The sequence below is a fragment of the Pelecanus crispus genome, chromosome 20 (assembly GCF_030463565.1).
Source record: "Pelecanus crispus isolate bPelCri1 chromosome 20, bPelCri1.pri, whole genome shotgun sequence".
Taxonomy (NCBI): domain Eukaryota; kingdom Metazoa; phylum Chordata; class Aves; order Pelecaniformes; family Pelecanidae; genus Pelecanus; species Pelecanus crispus.
Genome location: NC_134662.1, coordinates 830484 through 846330, shown reverse-complemented (window position 1 = coordinate 846330; position 15847 = coordinate 830484). Strand labels below are relative to the sequence as shown.

Here is a 15847-nt window from a genome sequence, read left to right as displayed (position 1 = left end):
AGGATAAATAGCACGGAGAAGGTGAATGAGGAGGGATTGTTAGGGACAGTGAATGTCCAGTGGCAGATTTGGAAGAAACAAAAGAAGGTTGTTCTTCGTTAATATGTAGCTAAACTCCTTGCCCCATAAATTAAAAAAGCAGAGACAAATTCCTGCCTGAAAAATCCACTGAGAGATAGTAAGCATCAAAACACTGTCTCTGCCTTAGGAAGTCCCTGAGCTGCAAGTGGCCAACTGAATCATAATACCTGTGGAAATTTTATTGAGCTTAGTCACTGGGCATGCAGGGAACTGTTAGACCAGGACGTGAACTAGGTAGCCTTTGCTCTGACCCAGTATGATTGTTCTTAATGACAAACAGGCAGATAGTGTGATCACATGAACCTCAGTTTTTGGAAACGATAAGGCTGCTTATATAATGGAGGGGCTAATAGACTTTTTTTTTTAATAGCATAAGCAAATCCTATAGGAATAGGACTGGAATAGATTTTTCTGGTCCTTAGGGCATTTCCTTAATGTTATGCAATTCTTATCATAAACTTACCAGATTTCCATTTTAAATAATTTATTAAATAGCTTTTATTTTTTACTGAAAGGATATTTGCAAGATATCTAACTCAATGCAAGTGACTTGTAAAAAACTTGCCTTCCAGCTAGAGAATGCTAAACTGTCCTCTGACCAAAATGACAAAGCTGCTGGTGCAGCTCGAGAGGAGTTGAAGGAGGCTCGCATGAGAATAGAAGCTCTCAGCTACCAGCTTTCTGGCCTTCAGAAACAGGTAAAGGGACTAAATTTGCTTTCATCTCTAATACAGAGCACTGTATTGTTTGGATATATTAACATTTCTGGCCTTTCATATTTTCTGAATTTTACGGAGAGAAATCTTTGTTATGTTCATTCAGGAGGGAGATGAATTTTTAACTTTCTTACTGTACCTGCATAGATGCCAACTGGGTTTTCCATTGTGCTGTCTACCTAGGCTAGTGCAGCAGAAGATCGCATTCATGAATTGGAAGAAATGATGGCTGGTGAGCGGGAAAAGTTTAGGAAGATGCTAGATGCAAAGGAGAGGGAAATGACAGAAATGAGGGACCAGATGCAGCAGCAGCTTACAGAGTACCAGGAACTGCTTGATGTTAAATTAGCACTAGACATGGAGATCAGTGCTTACCGAAAACTCCTGGAAGGAGAAGAGGAAAGGTACGTACAGATTCCACATTCTTTTTTTTTTTTTTTAGGTCTAGCAGGTGTTATTTTCATTTCTTATGCTTATTTACTGTTTGAGCAGGAATGCCCAGATTTTGTTTCACTGAAGTCATACTGGCTTCGCACCACGATGTGTTGCATGGAACACTTCCATGGAACACCTGCAAGTGTTCTCATCTGAACACCACCTGTATTTTATTTTGGGTTTTATAATGGTCTCAGAGTATAGTGGAATATATCATTCTGTACTTGACATTCATCTCCTCTTTTTATTTAAGTGCTTATACTTCTGTGTTTTCCTGGTTTTAAATGATGTGGCCCAAGAATAGTGTGTTAAGTAGTAGATATACTGGAGAGGAGGGTTAAGTGATCTGTGTTGCTCTCGTTAGCACTGCTTTCCATGTCATATAACCATAGTACTAGAAAATTTCTCAGGGATGGATAGCCTACCCCCCCATGCCATCGTCCTGACACACACAGTGAGGCTGCTTTCAGCCTCGGAGCGTATTACAGTCTGGTTACTGAGAATATTGTAGTATTACTGCTTTGTGTATAGTTCCCTGGATGAGTTAATTAAAATGCTTGCTTTGTTGTGTTAAGGTTGAAGCTCTCTCCAAGTCCCTCCTCCCGTGTTACAGTCTCTCGGGCTACCTCCAGCAGCAGCAGTAGCAGTACTTCACTTGTTCGCTCTTCCCGAGGCAAGAGAAAACGTATGGAAGCAGAGGAGCTTTCAGGCAGCGGAACAAGTGGAATTGGCACTGGAAGTATTAGCGGCAGCAGTAGTAGCAGTAGCTTCCAAATGTCCCAGCAAGCTTCAGCTACAGGAAGTATCAGCATAGAAGAGATAGACCTGGAGGGCAAATATGTTCAACTGAAGAACAACTCAGAGAAGGTGAGTGTCAGCACAACTCCTAGAAAACAAGGAGGAGGAGCTAAATTGAAGTGTTACACAGCCTGTTGTAGCACAAGTAGGTGCAGTCACTTGGAGAGCAGGAGCAACATTTCTGGGTGTGGCATCCTGCAATAATTAGCAGGGGCATTTGAAAGTTGAACATTACAGTGTGCTAGCACAAGTGTAATGTTTGCTTCAGGAAGAGAACATAGTTTGTGTCCCAAATGTCTAAACGTGTGCTGGTATGTCACTCATATAAATAGCCTTGCTGGCTCTAGCAGAACTTCTTTGTGTGAAATGCGTCTCTTTTTAAAATTTGCTGAATGACCTTATGGGATTTACACTTGAGACTATAAGTGGGTATAGAAAAATACTTTAAAGTTAGAATGCAGATGTTTAGCAACTGTGTAAATAAATTTTTATCTGCATTATTTTAATAACAGAGACCTAGAGAAAGCTCTGCCTGTTTGCTCTGTTTTGCTCACCCTACATAACCTTATGACTCTCTCCATTAGGATCAGTCTTTGGGTAACTGGAGACTGAAAAGACAAATTGGAGATGGAGAAGAAATTGCTTACAAATTTACTCCTAAGTATGTCCTCCGAGCTGGGCAGACTGTAACAGTAAGTTATACTTACAGTATGTTAACAACATATTCTTTTGTTGATGCTGTGGCAGTTGTAAATCTGATGTTTGGTACAGCTTGATTTGGTGTATAACTTGGTTTCATGGATCTCACTTTAGAGGAGCAGGATTTCAGTTATAAAAATGCAGGACAGAAATTGAATTTCTGTATTAGCACTTTAGTATTTAAGACCATTTTGGGCACAGAGGAAGTTGAAGAAAAGGGTATTTTGGGGAGTGGGTCGAAGGCTGTTTGTTTTCAAACACCTCTGCTGAGGTTTGGAACACTAATCCTGCTCAACCTCTTAATGAAATAGGAACACTTTGGAGCATTCATTCAGTCTAGTAGACAAGTTTAAGACTAGACATGCTTGGCCTTAACTGTAGTAGAACAGCTGCTTTTCTGTAATTTTGTATTTTATTTTCAGTCTGCAACAGATCTTCTTTCAGAAGAAAACAGTGGCTTTAGTTCCAGCTATTTCTACTTAAGTATCAATTGCTCAGATACATATAAAAGATTAAATTGATATGCTGCAAGCTGCATTTTATGACTTGGCTCCATACAGTATTGTCATTGAGACAGTGGTAGGAGAAACTTGTATATTCAGAAAAGAATTGATGACTATTGTATTAGATAATTTTTTTCTCTTTTTTTATTTTTTTCTCTCTTTTTTAATGGCTAGTGTTACTTTATGTTGTAGACTGAGAATTGTAGACTGAGAATAGTATCTTACTACAAGTAGTTGTGTAGGTAAAAGCGGGGTAAAACTGCCACTGGAATTCAGAAACAAAACCAGTACGTAGAGAGAAGTAGGAGAATTAGGGGCTTCTGTATACTTAAAAATAAAATGTGCATAAATAGCTAATTACAGAATGTCTTTCTCACTAGATTTGGGGTGCAGATGCAGGCGTATCTCATAGCCCCCCTTCTGTTCTCGTGTGGAAGAATCAAGGCAGCTGGGGCACTGGAGGAAATATCCGCACATACCTCGTAAACTCTGAAGGAGAGGTAGGCTGTGTCTGTAGGAAAAAAAGCTGTGGGCTGGGTTATCTCCCGAACTCTTTAATTTGGGGGGAAGGAAATGGCAACAACAAAATCCTGATTTTAAGATTGTCTTCTAAAATAAGACCGTTTATAGCACTGAAATAATTAAATATCTGTACGTGTATCTGAGATTTCTGGGAAATTTTGGAAAACCGATCATCATCCTGATTACATACATAAACTTTTTTCCTGTTTTAGAAAAACACCGTGCTAGTAGAGAATTTGTCTGGAATTTGAGTATGTATTTTCAGAAGAGACAAAGAAAATAAGTATTGCTGGCAATTCAAAGTTACAATATATAGCGTATACAATATTCTGGGGTGCAAAGTAAATATTAATGTAGGAAGATAGGTGTCCTCTCAGTGTTGGAAGTGTCCAGAAGTTTTCATTTGGCACGGGTTCCTGTGTATTCTGCATTGTCCTACGTTTGCCCACAACTGATTTTTTTTTAAAACCATCCCTGCAGAAGACTCCTGCAAGGGAGGATCACACCTTGGCTGTTATTCATAAATGTGCCATTATCCCATTGATCTGACAGAAATAGGAAAGTGAAACATACCACAGCTGTATCAGTTTTCATGCTGTCTTTCTTGCTGGCAATTCTGTGGAAGCACTTTGTGCAGGAACAGCAGCACAGCACAAGGTAGAATTGAAGTGTCATTTGTACAAATAGAAAGCTAACTGGCTTAGTATTCAAATAGAAGTGGTTTAACTAGTATCTGAAAAAAAATTCAAATCCATGTCTGTTCCAAGTGTGGTTACCTTTAGTATCCCTGCTTAGAAGTGTATGTTTAGGGCAACTTTTTCCACAAGTAGAAATTTGCACCTATGATCGCAAGGGTGTAAGTGTACGGAAGAATTTTTTACTACTAAGGAGTGTTAAAAATAGTAATAAAGGAAGCTTGCTGGGGTTTTAGAATTCTTTTTGGTGCCTCATTTGGAAGACCATCCTGATAATTGATATAGGCAATTGATACAGAATATTTAGTAAAAATCAGGAATATGCTGTGTAATCATATGGAGAAACTTTAGTTTCTCACATTATAGTATGTCTCAAGACAGCTCCTAGCTGGGTCTGCTATGAGCTTGTATAAAATTGAGTAATGACCACCTGAAACATGGCTGCTTCCTCTCAGATCCTTAGGTAAAGACAATTCCTGAAGCTGAATTACATTACCATGCCTTTTAGTGGATAGAAATAGGAATGTTGTTGTGGTTTGCAGGATATTACCAGTATTTGCTTGCATAGCTAATGTTAAATTTAGGGCAAGTTGCTTTAAACCCTCCAAAATTTAATAGGGGTATTATACTGATGGTATAGCAAAAACTTAAGAGATAGACTACTAGCTGTCTCCTTAACTGTCATTTTGTGTAGGAAGTTGCAGTGAGAAGTGTTACTAAATCAGTAGTTGTGCGAGAGAACGAAGAGGAAGAGGATGAAGCAGAGTTTGGAGAGGAAGACCTTTTCAACCAACAGGTAATGAGATGCAGATCAGATGTTTAACTTGTGCCTCGTTGGTTGGATTAATCAGGCGTAAGATTTAGGAGGGTCCCTTCAACTTTTGTCAGCTCTGAGCTTCCTGGTCCATTTTTCCAGTGGAGGCTTGCAGAGGTTGATCTCAGAATGGCTTGCAACCCTGCAGCATTACTGCAATGCACAGAGAGCATAATGTGAGCGATTCTTCCAGGAACTGCTGCTTGAATCAATGGTACAGCTCAAGCAGTGACTAATCTATGGAAGTATGCAACAGATCAGAGATCTACAGCGTTGCAATGACATGCACTATTTTTAGAGTTTGTAAGATTAGTTTTAGCAGTCAGTATTCTTCCCATTTGAGTATTTACTTCTCTATAAAAGAGTCTGTGGCATTCTTGCTGTAAGCACAATATAACCATTAGGAAATACAACCACTGAAAACCAGGAAAGGGGGAGTGCTTCTGTTGCTGCAAGCTTCAACTTATTGGTTTATTTTCTGATAGTATTATATTTGCTACATGTGAAATAAACTTGTTTTTTCTTAATAATACCACCTGTATGTTTTCATAACCCTTAGTTAAGTACTGTGAAATAACTGACCAGCAGTCAGCAAAGTGAAAAGGAGAAAGATACTTCATACAGGTGATACCAGAAAATACTTTAAATTTATTTCAAACTCAAGCGATTTGTTCTCCTGATCAGTGGCCATTAGTAGCTGCTTTACAGAGAACTCATTCTGTGCAGGTTTGAAATTGAGTTCTGAAAGCTTTTTTGGTCTACAGGAGATTGAGCAGTGTACCTGTAGTATACAGCAACTGAAACACAAACTCTTTTCTTTTCTTTTTTTTTACCCAAAGCAGCAACTATGCAGCATAGATCTCTCTCAAATGGAAACATCATTTGAAATAAAGGAAGTCTTAATCCTGGCAGTAGACTGTGATGTGTGCTATGCTTTCTCTATAGTTGTGATGTTCCCTGAACATAAATAAACTACAAAAAAAAATGCTTTTAACAACCAGAGTCTAGGCTTACAATATGAAAAGCTAGAAAGAACTGAGTTCAACTGTCTGTCTTATTTTAGGGGGATCCCAGAACAACCTCTAGAGGATGCTCAGTGATGTGAAGAAAGAAAAAAGAAACTATTATAATTTGCTAATTTTTTTCATTTATTTCCTTTTATTTTTGCTATTTTTTTTCCCTCCAGAGCCACTGAAAACTATTTTTATATGCATCATCTGATTTCTTTGAAGTTTACTCCTTGGTACCTTTTTATAAAAAAAATAAAAAAAAAAACCCTTTACTGAACAAAACTGCCAGAATTTTTAATAGATTTCTTTATTTTTCCCTCTTTGTTGAAGCACTATTGGAATACAACATTTTCCCCCATACAGAGTTTAAGGTCTTATGTACAAACCTGCAGCAGAAAAGAAATTTTTAGCTAAAATGGGATGAGACTCCTTGAGTGTATGGTAATTCTATAATAGCATATATAACCAGGATAACTGGGGGATTTTTAAAAAAAAAAAAATTAAGGAAGTGTGTTCATCTGATAGGCCCCAGGAGAGATTCACAGTAGTGTCTCTTCCATACCTTAAGAAATGGTAGAATTTTGCCTGGTATCGTCAGTAGTGCCCAGCTTAGGAAAATTAGACACCAAGTGCATTAAAAATGCTACTCCACCAATGGAAGTAACAAAGGGAAGCTGCATTTTAGACTTTCTTGGCTCAGGACCATGGCACCTTGTCCTGCTCCAGGATTTGACAGCCTGGTGGTAAAAACGTCCAAGTCTGTCAACCCCTTAGCTCCATATTGTTATTTCAGAAGATGGAGAACGATGTGTTCTGCTTACTGAATAAATACACCATCGTAAGGTATGGACATGTCAAAACCAGAGTTTTAACTGGTTTCTCTTTTTCCAGGGGATTTTGACATTGTCACAAATGAGACCTTGTTAAATCATGGATGCAAGTTGTGATGTACAGTATTTATCACAGAATGCTTTGGGTTGGAAGGTACCTCTAGAGATCATCTAAGCCCAACCCCCCTGCAGTGAGCAGGGACATCTTTAAGTAGATCAGGTTGCTCAGAGCCCCATCCAACCTGACCTGGAATGTTTCTAGGGAAACATTTATATGTTAAGCATCATGATTTAATGCTTTTGACATATTCAGCATTAAACAGAATGATAAGATTTTAGATGTTAAAAATATTTTTACTTTTGACAGTGATAAATATTGGGGATTTTAAAGGTTATCCTGTGTAAATGTTGACTTTTTAATCAGACCTAGATGCAGCTTGTTCATACTTCCCTTATATTCAAAGGGGTGTTGTCAGATATCTTAAGGAGCAGTATTTGCAAAATAGTACAGAAGTAGTTTAATGACTTTTTAAAAAGTTAAAAGGAACTGCTGTTGTTTAGGACATGAGCATTGCTTTGCAATGTTCAAATGCTCGAAGTCTAACAGTGAGTGAAGGGTAATGCTTTTTATAAAAAAACGCTTTGTATTAGCAGCAGGTGACTTCTATTTCAGTATGATGCATTTTGTATCTGACAGTGTCCCTTTAGCTTAAGGTTTCTTCTGCTGCATTTCTGTGGAGATAACTCTGACTCCTATAAGGGTTAGTATTCATATAGTAGTGCATCTTTAGGCACTAGGAAAAATGCTCCAAAGAATGTATTGGCTGCTGTCCAAGCAAATGTTTTTTCCACTAGTTATTGGTTTCGATACAAAATTTGGATACCATTTGATGCCAGCATAGGTTCCCGTTTTTACCTGCACTCTTGAACTCTGATCTTGTCATTCATATAGTTTAGACTCATCAAACAAGCTACAAGGTTTGGATGTTTTCGGTGGCTTTTGGACATTATGTTCTCTGAACAGTATTGTGACTGACAGATATAACCTAGAAAGTCAGTTTAGTGGCTTTGACTGATGGCTTTGTAATGCAAGCAGGGTGGGAACAAAAGGGGTTTTTTAAGCTTATGAATTTATGTTGCCATTTAAAAATAAATCAAAGATGCTACTTTTCTCTATTTGAGTGGGATGACTGTATTACTGAAGTTAAACTAATAGAAATTTAGAATTATATTTTAATCTATTATAAGAAGATCCATTACAAAAAAGCAGTATGAAGATTTGGCTGTTTGGGCTAATGGGATAACTTTATTGATGTACTTGACCATTGATGTAATTTTCCCACTCTGCTTGAGTAGAAGGTTAAATATGTAGTAAATCATGTCTATCTCTCTGTAAAATGTATCTAGTGAAATTATGTTTCTCAGACATACTGTTACCAATTACCTTTTCTAAATCTGTTGTTATGCAAATGAAATGCAATCAGTGTAAAAGTATTTTTGCAATGCACCTTCCAACCACTGGACATCATTTCCCTTTCTGATCCACAGCTTCTATAATGTACTTACATAATGTTTGAGGGCTTTTTGCTTTTTTCCCCTAAAGATGTGTATTTTTTTTTTACATTGGCCAGTTTTCAGATTGCTTATTCTTCTTTAAGATTGTCCTGTAAATTTAAGATTGTCCTGTGATCTTAAATACTAAAGCAATGAGTGTGTAGTTAACTTGCATTTTTTCTGTGATTTTTTTTTCCTCTTCCTGTAAAGAATGAGCTAGGAAAGGCAGCTTGAATGAGGAAAAACCTCTTGCTACCTGAGCCATAGTTTTCTTAACAGCTACTGTATGGAGAATGTGTCTTCTTGTAGCCTTAAGGACTGGTGCTTGCAGATCTTTTATGATGAGCACTGTGCCCTTCAGTAAGTCTGCAGAATTTGTCCTTAGATTTGGAACTGTGTCCTTTAACTTTGGAAGCAGTTTATTTTATTCTTCAGGACCATGTTTAGGTATATACAGGTGTTCATATAAACCAGTGATTGACACTGTGGGAAAAGCTGAATGCTAACAGTCAAATGTGGGTGATTCTGTCACCACAGTGCTTTTTAAAAGGCTACTAAAAATGAGAAATAATTCCTAGCTGTAAATTGCAAGACACAGAAAAACTACTGTATTCCACATACTTACTTTCTTTTGTGTCTGTGTGTCTTCTCTAGACACCATCCTCTCCTCTTGCTTTTGATGCTGAGCCTCAGTATAATGGCACTATCCCTTAAAGCTGGTGCTCCATATTGGGCATACTGGGTGGTTTTGTGGCTTTACCAAACCAAAAAGCATTGCTGCTTTTTTTTCTCTTTCAAGGATTTTTTTTTCTTTTCATTTTCAGGATAATTAAAGCTTTTTGTTCAAATACAATCCAGTGTTCCCTTGCCCTCTTTTCCTATTTGATCCTGTATGTGAACCACTCTTGAAGTTGGAGGATAGTCAGGTGTAGAGCTTGAAGGAGAAATGGATTTGACTTGTCAGGGGAAAAAAGTGATTTTAAGGCTTCTCTGATTAGGGAAATGAACCAGTATAGATTTTATCAGAGTATTTACTTGAGCATAACTACCCATATGGATGTTCTTATTCCAGAAAAATAAGCAAACAACTTTATTCTGGATGAAATAGTAAAAATGATTCCTAAATTATTCTCACTGGTTAAGAGGGGGAAAGAATAACAGCATAACTGCAGCAGAATAGTTAAGCTAGTCTTTTCATTGTGTAGAACATAACAGAATATCATATAAAATATGATAAACGCATACTACCTACTCCTAAGTTCATGCCATGTGAAAATGCTTGTGTCGGAGCAAGTCCATCCCTCTGCAGAATCATTGGTAATGTGGCATCCTGCGAAGTGAGATATGGTTACAGAGAGCCTGTGACATTTCATGCCATATATTTCTCCCTCACTCCTATATTTTTTACTTTAGCTGTTGTGTTGCAGTGACTTATTCAAAGTAATAGCGTGGCTATGATTCCTTTGTTGCTGCACATCTTTATTTCCCAGTGTGTCTACTTAGGCTAGTTTGGCACTTGCCCTGACAAAAACAATAGTTTACACTGATGCATTGATCACTTGTCTTCAGCACTGTTTTGCCATTAGATGGGACTTAGCTGGCACAGTCTGTGTTTGTAGCAGGAACCAAAAGTCTCAGGAAGAAAATAAAGATCTGCTTCCCATGACCTGTAATGTAAAAGCCAGACGAGCTTGTCTGCATCTTGCTTTAGTCATGAAAATTGTATTGCAGTGTGAAGCAGACCATACTGTGAAAGGAGATCACTTAATGTGCGTGTTTATCCTTGAGCAACAGGACACCTCATGTTCAGTTCAGGGATCTTACTGGGGTTTTTTTTATACACCCTCTTTTCTTCTTTTTAATGCTCATCCTGTATAAAGGCCCTTTAACTGCAAACTGAACAGGGATTATTTAGAAGAGGCTTGTAGAAATCCTCTCTAGACCCCAGAACATTTGAAAATCTGTTTCTTTTGTGTGCATCAGAAAGATTTTGATGCTGTATGAAAACATGCATGCTGTATGTTTTATCTCTTGTAGCTACTTCTCTCACTTCCTCACTGTTAAGCCATTCTGTCTCTTCTTTCTGTATCTTCTTTTCAAAGTCTTATCTCTAAACAAAGGCATTATCCATATTTGATATGGATTTTATTGCCACTGTTGGGTCCAAACCCTGTGTGAGCAGGAAACAAAGCCTTCTTGTAAACCAGTGAGTGGAAGGTGAGATAGCGATTGCATTTTTCAAAGCATTGTTTTTGCTGAACGTCAAGACAAATTATATTGGGAGAGTTTCTTTTCTCACTTAAAATGGCCTGGGAAACAGAATTTTTATTTGCCCTTCAATATGCTTAGCTTTAAACCAGTTTAAAATAATTTAAAAGTGTTGGTTTTTTTTATACAAGACCATATTTACATACAATTATTATCTGTAAACATAATGCCTTTCTTGAAATGGTAAGGTCTAGAGAGTGAACAGGATGCTTAATAATGAAAGACTGTTCAGAATAGCACAAGCAGTGAATTGATGTGGAGTTCAGGAAAATAAATATGTTTTATTGACCTTCCAGATTTTCCAGTTAGCTTTTAATGAAGTGACGATTCAGTGTTGATACAGTAGATGTTATTGTGTATTCCAGCTACCCAGATCATATTTACACTAAAATTACAAGCAATAAGCTATTTGAAACAAGTTTAAGCCAAAATGCTTTCCATTTGGGCACAATAGTACCTTCTCAGTTGAACTCTTATTTTCATAACAGTGATGCCTTGTGACTTGAATTGTGGTTGGTTTGGGGGGATTTGGTTGGTTTGGTTTTTTTTTTTTTTTTTTTTCCCCCAAACACAATCGTTATTTAGATGACTTTGGTTCTAGGTCATTGGTCAGTTTAACTGACCACCTCAGGTCAGCTGCTGCAGACCAGTTTTTGGAAGGTTCAAGTTTTTAGAAGGTTCAAGTTTTTAAAATAAGGAACTGTGAAAAAGGTTGCAAATTGAAATACGAAGACAAAATTATGAAAATGTTCACATGGAACTTATGAAAACTGTATAATGATCTAGACTTTATCATTTCAAAGTGGTTTCTTTTTTCTTTTTAGAATATGCATGCCAAATGTTTTGTCTTTTTCAATGATTTGTAATATACATTTTATGACTGGAAACTTTTTGTACAACACACTCGAATAAATGTTTTGCATTTTATTTGTTTCTTTTTTTCATTGAACCAACACAGAGGCCACATGGGCTGTTTGAGATGATTCATCCCAGGGGACCTTCCTGTGTGTAAGCTATCTGCACTCCTAAAAGAGATCAGCTGAATCTTGTGGTGTGCTCCAGAAGCGAATGAATACTTTCTGTTAAACTGTACACAGATGCAGTGCTTGTGGGAAGTGCTGCCTCTCTGGCATCGCTCCCAGCAAAAGCAGAGGGAAGAACTTGAGTAGTTGGAGCAGATAAACTTCCCCTTCCTTTCTTGTCACCCTGCTGACCTCTACAGCCCCTGCACTGAAGGGCTTGTTTCCACTTAGCCCACTTGATCCTGACTTAAGAGAAGAGCAGATACTGAGCCCTGGCAGTGATCAATTCTTAGGAACTAGGAAATGGGCCGAAGCATTGCTGTGAGCTGCCATGTTCATCACTGGCCTAGGTCAATTTGAAGTCCATTTCTTTTCACTAGTCTGTACTCATTATAAAATTGTACTATAGGCAACTACTACATCTTTAGCACTAGCTGATAATTCTGCGAGGTGTAGGAATGGTTTCTTCTTCAAGTGGACAGGCCCACAGCCAGGATGATATGGTTTACAATACTCTCTCTTCTCCGTGTGGCCTCTAGCTAGTGAAGATGAGAGTAGTTTTGGCTTTACCTCTGCTGTAATGCTCATCTCACAGAGCTAGCAGCAATCTCCTTTCTGCACATCACATCTACTGAAAAAAGCTCCACAGGGTTGTTGTCTCCCATTTGCTTCTACTAACTCCCACAGCATTCTTACATTCTTACTTAATGGAGGTGGTGTGGTTTAACCGGAAGAAAAGTAGTAAAGTTTGTGGGGTGAGATAAAGACAGTTTAATAGGACAGAAAAGGAAGAGAAAACAATAATAATAAAAACCAACAAAATAAGTGATGCACAACCATCACCATCTGCTAACTGATGCCCAGCCAGTCCCCAAGCAGCAATTGCTGCCCTCCCGGCCAGCTCCCCCAGTTTCTATACTGAGCATGATGCCGTATGGTATGGAACAGCCCTTTGGGCAGTTTGGATCAACTATTCTGGCTGTGCCCCCTCCCAGCTTCTTGTGCACCTGGCAGAGCATGGGAAGCTGAAAAGGTCCTTGACTAGCCTGAGCACTACCCAGCAACAACTAAAACATCAGTGTGTTATCAGTGTTATTCTCACGCTAAATCCAAAACACAACACTATGCCAACTACTAGGAAGAAAATTAACTCCATCCCAGCCAAAACCAGGCCAGGAGGGTACACCATTGTGGAATTAATGCAGGCTTTAAGGGTGTGAGCCTCTTACCCGAGTCATCTAAGGCAGAGGGAACCATCATCATAGCCTCAAAGAACAGAATAGTTAATTCCACAGAAAATTCACCAGGGAGTTGCTTTCTTTAGGGAGCCCAGATCATAATGCTCCTAGTTCACGTCAGGATGTAGCTGTGCAGCATTTCTCTCTTGTGGTAAGGCCGGTTTAAGTCCCTTCCTGTTGCCTCAGTATGTGGGGCTGCGCTTAAAACCTGATGCTTAAACGCCGTGCTGTATTCACCCTGCAAAACGTCCCGGGTCTGGCGGCCGGCCCAGCCACCCGCGTTCGCGCCGCGGGGGAACACGAAGCTGGGGAGTGACTTGGCAGCCCGGGAAACCCGCTCCCCCCGGCCCCAGCACTGCAAACGATGCGGGTGCGTTTCCAGCCCCAGGACTCGAAAGCTTTCTCAGGGCCACCTCCACCGCAGTCGGTGGCGACACCAAAACTCATCCCGACACTAGACACGAGCCGCTGCCCTCACCCCGGGGCCCGGCGGGGACGGAGGCGCCTCAGGCCGAGGGGTCCCCGCTTCCCGCCCCGCGCCGGGCACGGCGAGCAGCAGGCCCGCCCTCGCCGCCCCGGCTCCGGCTCCGCTGCGGCGCCAACAGCGGCCCGGGCCCCGCCGCCGCCCAGGGCAGCGCTCGGACCCCCTGCCCCCGGCCGGCGCGGCGCAGCGCGGGGCCCTCTGGGAGCGGCGGTGCCGCCCGGCGGCCGCCCCGCCCGCCGGCGCGGTGCACACTGGGAGCCGTAGTCCCGGCGAGCCGCCATTTCGTCGGCAGCGTGGGGACCGCCGCCCGCGGTGACTCTGCGGCATGGAGAGCGGCTTCGGCTCCGACTTCGGCTCCGACTTCGGCTCTGGGGGTGGCGGTGGGGGGAAGCTGGACCCGGGTCTCATCATGGAGCAGGTGAAGGTGCAGATCGCCGTGGCCAACGCACAGGAGCTCTTGCAGGTCAGGAGGGGCCACGGAGGGGCGGGGAGCGTGGGCTGTTCCGGTCCCGGTCCCGGTCCCGGTCCCGGTCCCGCTCTGTGCTGGGCAGCGGGGGCTGTCCTGTGGCCCGGGGGAGCCTGGCCGTACTGCTGCCCCTCAGCAGTGCGGGGAGGGGGACGCGACAGCGGCCGGTGCTCCCGGCCCGGCCCGGTCCGGCGGCCGGACGCGGCCGGGGCCCGCGGCGCCTCTCACGGCCTCTCTCTGCAGCGCATGACGGACAAGTGCTTTCGGAAGTGCATCGGGAAACCCGGCGGCGCGCTGGACAACTCGGAGCAGGTGAGCACAGTCGGGGAGAAGCGGGGACCCGCGGGCCACCCCCCGGGGCGACCGCTGAGAGCTCTCTGTCCCGTAGAAGTGCATCGCCATGTGCATGGACAGGTACATGGACGCCTGGAACACGGTTTCCCGAGCCTACAACTCTCGGCTGCAGCGGGAGAGAGCCAACATGTGAAGTGCCCCGGCTCCTGGACCAGGGAGGGACCATGTGGGGAAGGGATGAGCCGCCACTCCAGGTGGTTGGGGGCGAAATCCTGCTGCCTTTCCAGCCCCTGTCATGGCAGAGCAATAAACCCTCACTGAACCTTTTGCATCCATTGGCTTTTATTAGCACCAGTCCCAGGAGTGAGTGAGTTTTCCAGCCTTGAGAGCCATCGTGAGCTGCTTGGTTTGCCTCATGCCCTTCTCATCGGTCCAGACTGGCCAAGGCATATAGCAGCTGGTAAGTCCCTGCTGAAAGGGCTGCGAGAGGCAAGGAGCCTTCTGTGGAAAAGGAGGGCCAAGCCAGCAACACAGTCCCCTTGCCCAGCAAGCAGGTACAGACTCAGTCATCAGGTAGTTACCCAGTCCTTTTTAATCAGTGGAAAAGCTGCCATAAGATGCTCCATATGCCACACTTGGCTCTTTCTTCCCTTGTATTTGTATAAGCTGTATGTGGGGCTTACTTGTGGGCTCGCAGGCTTTAACTCAACTCAAGCAGTGTGTTGGGGAGCAGGGGTGCTCCTACTGGGTTTGCAGCACAGCCTTGCAAATAGTTGTACAAGCACTGCTGGGGATGAAAAAGGTTGGAAAGTACTTAGGTTGATTTCTTTACAGAATAAAATGTGTTGTGTGGCTGTGATGTTCTGTGACTTTTGGTTTGGCTCTGGCATAGATGTTCCATCTTGGAGCCTACCTTGTAGGCATCGTTTTTTGAGGGAGGAGCACTTCTGAAACAGAGGACTTGGGTCTGCTTTGGGGCTGAGCTCTGTATTGTTCTCAGCTTACACACCTCTCCTGGAAAGGTCAGTTTATGCTGTGTGCAGTGTGCACAGCAGCCTGAAGAGGAGAGTGTTGGAGATTAAAAGTGCCCATGCCCCTGTATTGAGATTTTTTAAATCCCTTCTTTTGAAACTCTTCTGTATCTTGTAAAATATTTTACTGTTTGCTGGGTCAGGGAGACAGACTGGAAGGATAATGTCTCCTTAGCTGATAGGACATTCAAAGAGATGTGGGAGAACCTGATTTCATTTCATCTCCCGATGTGGTGGCTTCTATGAAGGGACTAAAGTGTTCTTACACAAGGTAAACTATTAGGAGATAACTGGATATTTGGACTAATTGAAACTGAACTGGAGTTTCCCATCCAGACTGGGCAGAATGACTACTTAAAAAATAAAGTGATTTCAAGCCATGTTTGC

At 41.8% G+C, this 15847-nt stretch overlaps 2 protein-coding genes across 2 annotated transcripts in view; both read left to right on the top strand.

Annotated features, from left to right (window-relative positions):
* Window positions 1-6371, top strand: part of LMNB2 (lamin B2) — a 37878-nt gene extending 31507 nt beyond the window's left edge. The window contains exons 6-12 of the mRNA XM_075723813.1: window positions 654-779; window positions 981-1201; window positions 1808-2099; window positions 2615-2722; window positions 3613-3732; window positions 5144-5245; window positions 6327-6371. Coding sequence (XP_075579928.1) covers window positions 654-779; window positions 981-1201; window positions 1808-2099; window positions 2615-2722; window positions 3613-3732; window positions 5144-5245; window positions 6327-6368 — 1011 coding nt within the window. The 3' untranslated portion in view covers window positions 6369-6371. The remainder of the gene's footprint in view (window positions 1-653; window positions 780-980; window positions 1202-1807; window positions 2100-2614; window positions 2723-3612; window positions 3733-5143; window positions 5246-6326) is intronic.
* A 7623-nt stretch (window positions 6372-13994) lies between these two features.
* Window positions 13995-14970, top strand: TIMM13 (translocase of inner mitochondrial membrane 13). The gene is made up of 3 exons (XM_075723766.1): window positions 13995-14132; window positions 14379-14447; window positions 14524-14970. Exons 1-3 carry the CDS (start codon window positions 13995-13997, stop codon window positions 14620-14622), a joined length of 306 nt encoding a protein of 101 aa, XP_075579881.1. The 3' UTR covers window positions 14623-14970.
* The last annotated feature ends 877 nt before the right edge of the window (window positions 14971-15847 follow it).